The sequence below is a fragment of the Mesitornis unicolor genome, unplaced genomic scaffold, assembly GCF_000695765.1.
Source record: "Mesitornis unicolor isolate BGI_N332 unplaced genomic scaffold, ASM69576v1 scaffold23147, whole genome shotgun sequence".
Classification (NCBI taxonomy): domain Eukaryota; kingdom Metazoa; phylum Chordata; class Aves; order Mesitornithiformes; family Mesitornithidae; genus Mesitornis; species Mesitornis unicolor.
In genome coordinates this window covers 1-10,076 of record NW_010197363.1, presented here as the reverse complement: position 1 = coordinate 10,076, position 10,076 = coordinate 1, and the positions used below count along the sequence as shown (strand labels likewise).

General features: G+C 49.5%; 1 protein-coding gene across 1 annotated transcript; it reads left to right on the top strand.

Annotated features, from left to right (window-relative positions):
- Nucleotides 1-702: 702 nt before the first annotated feature.
- LOC104534193 (chemokine-like receptor 1) lies at nt 703-1,785 on the top strand. Its single transcript, XM_010188791.1, has one exon. It carries the CDS (start codon nt 703-705, stop codon nt 1,783-1,785), a length of 1,083 nt encoding a protein of 360 aa, XP_010187093.1.
- Nucleotides 1,786-10,076: the final 8,291 nt, after the last annotated feature.

Sequence of the window (10,076 nt, the reverse complement as noted above, 5' to 3'; positions counted from 1 at the left end):
TGCTACTAAACCTCTCGTGATGCCAAGCCATGGGAAAATGGAACGAGGCAGCGTGAGTCACTCACCGGAGAGGAGCAGCATCGCACGGGGGAGTCAGACAGGAGGAGAGACCTCCCCTGCGGGCAGGGCAGTGAAGGAGCGCAGCGGTGAGTCCTGCTGGGACCTGGGGTGGTGGGCGAGTCAGAGGGGTGAGGGTGGGCACACCTTGAGGGTGGCCTGTGGTAAAGGGCTGGTGGTGACACCAGGACACGGCTTGGGTACCGTTCTGCTCTGGGAGTGCACCTCCCCTAAAGGTGTTTGTTGAAGGAAGAGTCTCTGAACATCATCGTTACCAGTCTAGATGGGTTTTGCCATCTTAATTTGTGGTGGGTCACCCAAAGAGGACTCGTCGTGGCCGTGGGATCTGGGTTTCTGTGGCACTGCTGCTGCCCCATGTTGTATTGCTGCTGTAGGCATTGGTGGAGGTGTTCTGACATCAAAACCTGTGGGAGTTTTTCTGGCTGCGGTGGTTTCTGTGACAGACAGATGCAGATGCTATAGAGAGGGACTTTATGTTAATTATATATTAAGACATGTAATCTGGTATTGCTTATACATTTTGTGCAGGGTTGCTAGCAAAGATTGTCACCTCTCCTGAGCCGTGGGAGCAGCAGATAACAGTGGTGTGGGCTGTTACGATTTCAGGACTCCAGTTTGCTGGTGATGGAGAGCGTCTCTTCTTCCCCTTCACCCTTCCCTGCCGGTTCCCCCACCGTGCAGTCAGAGAATGCCACTGCCCAAGACTACTCGGGCCTCCAGAAGAGCATGCACGTCCTCTCCATGGTGGTGTACAGCATCGCCTGTTTGCTGGGGGTGACAGGAAACGGCCTCGTCATCTGGATTGCAGGCTTCAAGATGAAGAAGACGGTGAACTCCGTCTGGTTCCTCAACCTGGCCATTGCCGACTTCATCTTCACCTTTTTCCTGCCCCTCAGCATCGCCTATACCGCCCTGGGCTTCCACTGGCCGTTTGGGAAGCTCCTGTGCAAGCTGAACAGCACCATCGCCTTCCTCAACATGTTTGCCAGCGTCTTCCTCCTGACGGTCATCAGCATGGACCGCTGCGTTTCTGTGGCCTTTCCCGTCTGGTCCCACAACCGCAGGAGTCCGGAGCTGGCGGCCAGAATCGCGCTGGGGACGTGGGTCGTGGCTCTGCTCCTCAGCTCCCCGTACCTCGTTTTTCGGGACACCGTGGTCAGCTCCAGGAACATCACCAGCTGCTATAATAATTTTGCGCTGTCCGACGACTACACGTCCGAGGCGACGCGGAGGCTGTGGAGGATGCGGCATAAAGTGATGATCGTAACGCGATTTTTATGCGGGTTCCTCATCCCTTTCACGGTCATTCTCATCTGCTACAGCATCGTCGCTGTCAAGCTGAAAAGGCGGCAGTTAGCCAACTCTGCGAAGCCGTACAGAATCATCATTGCCGTCACCGTCTCGTTTTTCCTCTGTTATTTCCCCTATCACGTCTTCTCCTTGCTGGAAATATCCAAAAACTCTTCCAGTCACGAGATGAAAATGGCCCTTTACATAGGGATCCCCTTGGTTTCCAGCCTTGCTTTCTTCAACAGCTGCATCAACCCCATCCTGTACGTCTTTGCGGGGCCGGATTTCAAGGAGAAGTTTCGCCAGTCCATCCTGTCAACCTTCGAAGGGGCCTTCAGCGAGGAGTCGGTGCTGGGCAGCCTGACCAGCAGGCGAAAGTCCAGGTCTGCTTCGGAAGCGGAGGTCCCCAGGGCCTGAGCAGGTGCTGGTGTGGAGGGGGCAGCTCTTTTCTCTGCAATTTCCCCTCGTTTCAGAGCAATAATCACAGGACTGGGGGGCTGCAAAGGGCCGTGCACGCCGAAAATGTGCGATGTGATGTTTTGGAGGTGTCTCAAACACAGGATGGAAATGAAACAACCATCTGGAGCTGCAGCAGGGTGGGAAAGTCAAAGGACATTTTGCTTCTTGTGCCACTTCCTTAGCTGCCCTATTTCCTTGTGCCTTTTCCATCCTCTATGGATGAGTGGCAAAATGTTCCCCTCGCTGGCCGTGGTCGCCAGTCGTCAGATGTCATTGCCTCAGCGCTGCTCATCTGTTGCAACTTCCGATTTTTAACAGGGAACCCTTTATAAAATGTGCTGGGTTTGTGACTCCTGCTGACAGAGCTCCCTTTACTTCCCTCTCCTGCTGGGGCTCCCAAGGAGAGAGCTCTTGGGTGCTCTCCACACTGCCACTCAGCCCAGGATCACCTTGTACGTGTCCAGGGGAGGCATTTGGGGACAAATCCTGCTTGTATCTCCATTGGGTTCAGCTGCCTGCAGTGCATTTACACATGGTGAGCCAAGGGGAGCTTTTCTTCCCTGTCCTTACCAGCTTTTCCTGGTAGCTCATCTCTGCTGGGGTTCCACCAGGGGGCAAAATAGGGTGCAGCTGCATCGATGGACTTCGGCTGTGCTGGAGGTGGATGGCTGCACCAGCATTTTGGCTGTCCAGAGGAGAAAAGGAGGGAGAGGAGAGTTATTCCAGAAGTCCCTTGTAATTAAATCAGTAAAAAAAAATAGAGAAATCCTTTCCCATGCATCATTCCAGGCTGATGCACAGGCTGCTAAAGCTTAAGGAGAAAATAATTTTAAAAAAGGAGCCAGAATATAAAGTGGGATCCATCCAGAGCACTCTTGCATGTGCATCTTTTAAAGAAACAGGGCTAAATGAAATGGCTATATGGGGTTTTTTTTGGGATCTGGAATAACTAGTAAGACACTCATCTTTTCTCTCTCCAGATGTGTGGCAGGACAAATTACTGGTTGTGCTCCAGTTACTCAGGTTTGATGTACAGTGTAACTATTTCTGAGCAATGCTTGTCTGTGGTTGTGTTTGAGATGCTTCTGGCCCTTAAATAGCGGAGATCTGACATTGTGTGCTGTTGGTGGATGAATATTAAACCCCATTAAACTTACGTAAAAGGTATCCAGCCTGTTGTGTTGCCTGATAAAACACTTGTTGAGCCAACCCGACTGAGCACGCTCATCTTTGGTGATAGAACAACTACATAAAAAGATTCAATACCCAGAATTTGGGAACCGCTGGCATTAGCAGCAACTCTCACTACTGCAGTAGACAGGGCTCGACCTGGGTGCACAGGGCACTCTGTCCATGTGGACCTGATTGCCAGCGTGCAGTTCTGGCTTATCCTTGGGTTTCAGACCTTTTGGGACATTTGAAAACCAGTGGTCTGGGGAAGAAAGAAGAGCAAGTGTGGCTGAGCTGGGGCTGATCCAGTTTCGTATTTGTCAACTGCTCATGGTGAAGATGGTGGGGGTTTTCTTCCCAGGCTTGATCAGACTCTGAAACTCCTTCATTTCCAGAAGTAGGAATTGTTGGCGATGTAAAAGGGATTGGCAGGGTGGAAGTGCTGCCATTCCCAGCCCATCCTCGGCCGCTGAATGAGGTGACTGTACCACACCTCCTGGTCTGCACAGTCTGCCTGTAAAGTGGCCCAGGCTACCACTTATCCCACTCTTCCTGCCAGAAGCGTTGAAGCCTCGCTGCTCTGATGGCTGGAAAATCTGAGCCCCAGCCCAAACATAGGAATTTACATGTCCCTCTATTCTGCATGGATGACATTACCGAGCGAGAGCTGTCACTTGAACGTGTGAGAGATTAATTACGGGTCTGCTGGGCCACGCAATATTAAATGAAGGTCGTGATCCTAAAGGCATGCATGTATTTAACCTTAAATTCATGCGTAAACCCGCTGAGAACAGGGAACGTAAGGAGACCATCCATATGTCAAGCATGAGCGAACAGAGAGATTTACCCTTTGCCACAAATTGCTGCCTGTCATCCAGATAAAACTGCAATGTTTGCTATGCAGCATGCAACTCCGGGGCTATTTACTTGCTCCTGCTGGTAAACTCCAGCATCGATTGCCGTGTCAAGGTTGTGCAGGGCAGCGTTTGCTCTTTCTGGTTTTCCTTATCTGTTTGCAGAGCCCACGTAATTCCTTGTGACAGGAGTCTCTGAGCACTGGACCAAGGCCTCGGACTCCTGTTGTGCCTCTCCTCACCCCCGCACCCTTGAAGGTCAAGACTTGAAGTATCGACCTGGCTCGTGGTAGGAAGGAAAGCAATTTTCTGGGTCATTTGGACATCCAAGGTGGGTACAGGGTTCCCATGGGACAACACGATTTATAGGAAGCAGAGATTTAAGGAATTACCACTGGAATACCAATAGGTAACCAACCTACAGAGCACCATTTCCTCCCCAGCATCCCAGTCAAACCCAGTGTGCCAACTCCATCCGGCTCCAGACCCGAGACCAAGCTGGTCTCTCTCTCTTACAATATCCCTCCCAAAACTTGCTCTCACTCCAAGCACCACTTTATTACACCTAAGCAAAACAGCGTGTTTTAACAAAGCTGAAAATCTCCCTGTGTGATGAGGAAGCTTTCACCCAGCCATTCCTGAGACCATTTGCCAAAAAGAGGAAGCAGATGTTTTATCCTGTAACACAGCCATTGCCGTGTTCCAGGACGTGTTTGAGATAGGGATGGGTCTGTCATCCCAGCTCTGATCCCCAGCCAGTGTGCAATGGGAAATGGTGCTGACATCAGTACGGCGTCAGGCTGCCAAGGGACCGCTTCCAAGATAAATCTCCCATTGTATCGCGTTCCCTTGTGTTCAGACCCTCTCGTTATCACGGTGATCACTGTGACAGCCCCTCATTCCTCACTGGAAGGCAGGGTGGTCATTCTCTCTGGTACGTGTGTTTGTCATGTGCTTATCTAAAAAAGCTTGAATGAAGAAAAAAAAGAGATTTCTTTTTTTTTTTATTCCAAAGGTACGCAAACAATCCAGAGAGGTTGACCGACTCTTTTGGCAGCTGTGCCCCGCTCTGACGCAGCTTCGCTCTCAAGGCTCTTCTGGATGCGATGGGATGGGTGGAACAGCCTGAACCCCTCGGTATTTGCAGTCATTGAGAAAGGTCCTGAACCCGCTGCCTCGCTGGTGTGAGGCCTCATTGGTCCGGCAGAGGGGCCGATCCGACAGCTCAGCTCCTAAAAACACCAGGCTGGGGTGGGCAGGGCCACTGGGGCCTGTGGGGTCCAGCCAGAGCCATCGGAGCCTGTGGGGTCCAGGCTGTGCACAGGGGAGAGAGAGAATAAGCAGGTTTTGGTAGTCAGAGTGTTTGGTGTGAATTAGGAGACCAGGGTGAGCAGTCTGGTGAGGTCATTAATGCTTTGGTGTTGGGCAAGGTAAATAGAGAATCACCAAAATATCTTGGTGAAGAGCTCAGAAAGAGTTGGCAGGTGATTTTTCCTTCTCCTGATTCAATCACAGGCCTAAGTGGCACTGGATCAGCATTCCAGGTTTGGTCAGACGAGGGTGTAGCAGGATGGTAAGATGTTCTAACGTCTTTAAGCAAGAGAAAGTAACTGTGGTGCTTTAATCATGCCGAGGGACAACCACGGTGTAACTGGGTCTTGTGACACTGCTGCTTCTGTCATGAAGACAGGATCTGAGAGGAAGATGTATCAGGAATCTCAAGGAGGTGAAGCCAGGGGTGTACTGCAGCATGAGGAGGTCCTTGACAGCTGTGGATTATTGCTAAATCCAGCAGTTCTGCACTGTTTTAGCAAAGAAGGAAAGTCAGGGATCTCAACAGGAGCTGTCGCTGCCTTGCTTTGGAGAGAGTACTTTGAGCAGGTGACTCCGGAGCTGCAGAGATATCAGGGAGGAAACCAGCCAAGGAGAACATGGCCAGTGGTAGCTCAAGAGGAGGAGGCGTTTTGTCCTTGGTACCTGGATGAGAGCATGGAAATAGGAACTGGGGTCAGAATAGTGAAGGGGAAAGAGGGAGGAAGGAGTGGCAGCTACGCTTGAAAGTAGCAGCTGTGCATGGTGTGTGCAAATGAATGGGAGGGAAACTGCAGCAGGTGAGGAAGTTCTCGTTAAGGAGAGCTTAATGAGACAATAAAAGCCTCTGTGAAACGTAGCAGTCCCTGTGCTTTTCCTCTGGTGAGACTTTCCTGGTGAGTAAAATTTTTAAGTGTCTCACTCTTGAGCTTGGGGAATTGAGTTGTTGATAAGGTCAAGCAAAAGACAGCGCGTGGAGGTTTGAGAGCAGGACTTCTGCCAGAGCTTGCTGAAATCAGGCAGGATTGTATGGCAAGTTAGAGGACCAGCATTGGTAAAAAAGGTTCTCTGTGAAGGAGAGATACTGGTAATAGTGTTCGTAAGTGGCACAGGTCAAGCCTTACCTGGGTCTTCCCAGCTTTTCTGAGCATAGCAGCCAGGTGAGGGTCCCACCTGCTGATCCAGGGCTGGCCCTGATGGGCACCAAACTGGGAAGGGAGCAGGGTGCTCTTTGCTGGTTGCACTTTGCTCTCCCCCTGCACCATCCCCAACTTCTGGTTAGCTGTATGGGGCAGAGCTGGTACCACATCTTTCTTTACCCCTCCCAGTCTGTGTCTGTGCAGCCGTGCATGTAAAGCACAGGGGATTTTTTCCTGTACTGAATTAATCTTCAATTTGCAAGCCTGCTCTGCAGTGACCAGTGACTCACTCAAGCCCTGCCTGTATGTTCACTAAACACCAGTACAGGGCACGGTGTGTGCTCGCCCTCTCTGTTTGTGGAGATACAGCTTAGTGCAGTAAATGGTGAAGTCACGCTAGGACCCTGTAGGTAGAACTGAGAGGAATGGGGTGTTTGGCATTAACTGTGTGTTCAAATTCCCTGAAATGACACAACTCCACTGTCCAGTTCAACTGCTTTTGTCTAAAAGCAAACTGAAGGGCAAACCACACCTGTAAACAGATGATGGACATTAACTGGCTGTTACACAGACTTTGCAGGACAAAAACTGCATGCAAACCCAGCAAAGAGAATCGGTGAACAAAGCAAAAGGCGCTGCTGCTGGTTCTTGTTTCAGTGTTTGCTCAAATCCTCGCCTCCCATCCAGCTTGAGACGTTTGTCTGTGCAGTGACCTGTTAAATGCTGGGTATTTCAACAAGGCTCTCGTCTCTTTGTTTGAAGGCTGGTTGGAGATAACCTCCTGCCTGTGCTGAAGCTGATGCAGCAGATCTGTTAGTCGGTGCAGACTGACCTGGAACGGAGAGCGCGGTTAGAAACAGGAAAACAAGCTGAGCCTGGTGAGTCTTTCAGTCAAAGCTTCGTGACTCAGGAGGAGCAGGGCTGCAATAACATGAGTCAATGCCTGTTTCCTGCAGATGACCAAGCCTCGGGCAGGCACTAATATTTAATAAAGCAATCACAGAGTGTTATCTACTTACATAGCCCTTCACATAGATAAGACATGCTCTCCACTCCAGGGCCTTTTTCTAAGGCACTTTGGTTCCCAGACACGGGGAATGCTATTTTCCAGATCAATCCCAAGTAACGATAAAATTTAATTATAAAATTACTCTTCCCTCTCTTGATTCAGAAATACATTTGGAGCTGGGTAATAGCCAAGCCAGCATCTTCTGGAAATGAGATGCAGCCTCTCCTGAGGCAGGGGAGGAGGTGGTGGCCTTGGGGCTGTGCTCAGTGTGGGCTGCAGAACCTCACAGTGTGCTCAGAGGGGTTGGGTAGGGTAGAGGATGCTTTTGGGATGGACCAACCATTGGCAAAGACCAAATCTACTCATAGCTCCATTTGGATCACATCAAGAGGTTTCTTTGGTGTACCAGGTCTGGTAATTCTTGCTGTCAGATGGTTTGGTAGGTGAGTTTTAATATCCACCTTTTTTAATGAAACCAAGCCAGAACAAACAAAAAAAGCCAACCTGGTTGAGCAGTGATGGATGAAGCTCAGGAGATTTGGATGACAGCAGCATTTGTCTTCTCTCAGGTGATGGATGCAGGCTGTCGTCCAGCCAAGCACTGGATGAGCAGTGCCCTTCACCTTGGCTGGACTAGGTGTGGGGTTTTTGGGGTTTTTTTTGCACATCTCTGCTTGCCAGGGTTGCATCTGGATTCAGAACAATAAATCTCTGCGACCAAGTATATTTGCCCCCAACCATTTTTCAGAATTCCTTAGATGACTTCTAATTGAATAGCTGTAAATGAAACAAAATCTGGGCGCTCGTTTTGGAGCAATGATTTGTTAAACTGTTAGCATCTGGCTAGCATATTGCAAAAATTAACAAACCCCCTTTCCTTGGGAGGTGAGATTTAAACTCACATTCCTCTGACCAGGAAAACAGAGGCAGGGAAGAAATTGGTTTGCTCTGAGAAAACAAAGGCAGTAGCTTTAGCAAAGGGATCAGAAGACAGGATCTTTCAGTTCCCGGTCCTGTGGTTCGTTTAAGCAATGTCAGGAATTTGGGGCAGCATGAATCAAGTAGTCAGCAAATTCTGGATGTCCTAGGGTATTGAAAAATGCTTCTGGGGAAGGCTGCTAATTGCATTATGGGTCAGTGCTTCACCATGTGTTGTTTCTAGCTGTTCTTCCTCAAACTGCTCTGCCATATCCGCCTGTAGTAAAATCTGCAATGAAGACTGAGGCGAAGAGAGAAATCTCTGCAGTTCTGCAAAAAGGCTAACAAAAAGCTCAAACCCCACTTCTCCTCTGTCCCCAAAGCCCCAAAATAAAACAAAAAAGAACCTACTAGCATCAACCACCCTGAATCAACTGTGGAAGCACCAGCCTGTAAGCAGAAAAATAGATGGAGAGTGGTGGGGGTGGTGAGGTGGTAGGAGAGGACAGGTCTATTTTCTTGCACTGTAATTTGGAAAAGACTCCAGGAAAGGCGGAGGATCATTGCTGCGTCTCTGTGAGGGTACAAATGGGCTTATGGCCTCTTTGCTCACATATTTCAAACAGATGTCTTCGTTTTGGGCGAGCGCTACAAGTAGAGTGCACTACATCTGGCAGCTGCTCAGCGGCTCCAGGTTAAATTGCTTTCCTTTCCCAGTCTGTCAAAAGGGAAGGGGAAAAAAGAAAAAAGAGACAAGTGATGAAGTGTTGGAATGCAAGAAGCAATGAGGAAATGCCGTGAAAGACGGGGAAATGCTGGCATGTGGATATTTAAAATGGAAAATACAGCTTGTAATGGCAGAAACTGCTGCTTCAAAACATGAATCTAAATGTTGTCCTTTTGCAGGCGTGTTTGGTCAGCAGTCCTGCTTGCTGTGGCTTTTCTTCCTCTTTCATGGGAAGGTCAGCACACTTGCTGGGCTGCTCAAGTCAAGGCCTTGCTCCAATGCACCCTGCAGTCCAGGAATATTTACTTGCTTTTTGTGAGGAAAGCTGCAGCAGAGAGCACCACCTGACTTGTACTTTTATGCTAAATGCTCAAATTCTGATCCATAAAATGCTGTTGATATTGGGCACACTGAAAAGTGTAATTTAAAATGGCTTCTAGCTACCCAGTTAGTGTGAAAACGTGGTGCTTGTTTATTTACTTAGGAGGTGGGGACCTGGCTTTACCCTCTGGAGTGTGAAGGGTGACTGGAACTTTGTCAAAGCAGTGAAAAGACACAACTTTTGGCACGGGTGCTGTTCTGTGATAAAGCTGGGATTTAAAGAAGGCGACTAAAATCAGCGTCCTGCTGCAGATGTCAAATGCATCTTCATCCAGTTTAACCTGTGTATGTTGCAAGGGGGACCCTGATAGGGAATGCTGGACAAATGGTGTATGCTTTTGACTGTGTAACGGAACTGAAAGACCACTGATGTTTTATTTTCTTAATTTACTTTCCAGATAAACATCCTTTTCTACAAACGCTTCTGGATACAATGAGAACAGCCAGCTGGTACCCCACTGCCCGGTGGGGATGGCAAGACACAAAGGCGGTGTCTCCTGCCGTGTGGTGGTGTGTGGCCGCCCTTCTGACAGGGATGCAGATGTGGGAGCTCTGAAACCCGGCACCTCGCACACATCCGTTGGTTTACGCTGTACGGACTTTGCATCGGAGCTCTCCCAAATCTGACGGGGACTGTTACCCACCCATTGTGCCCTTTCATTTTTTAGGGAGGGGGGATGCTGAAATGCAGCGTCGGTGCTGGGGGTCCCCACACTGTGTCCCCTTTCCAGCATCGCAGG

Excerpts from the sequence above, each read along its gene's own strand:
- LOC104534193 (XM_010188791.1), top strand. The coding sequence starts at position 703 with ATGGAGAGCGTCTCTTCTTCCCCTTCACCCTTCCCTGCCGGTTCCCCC.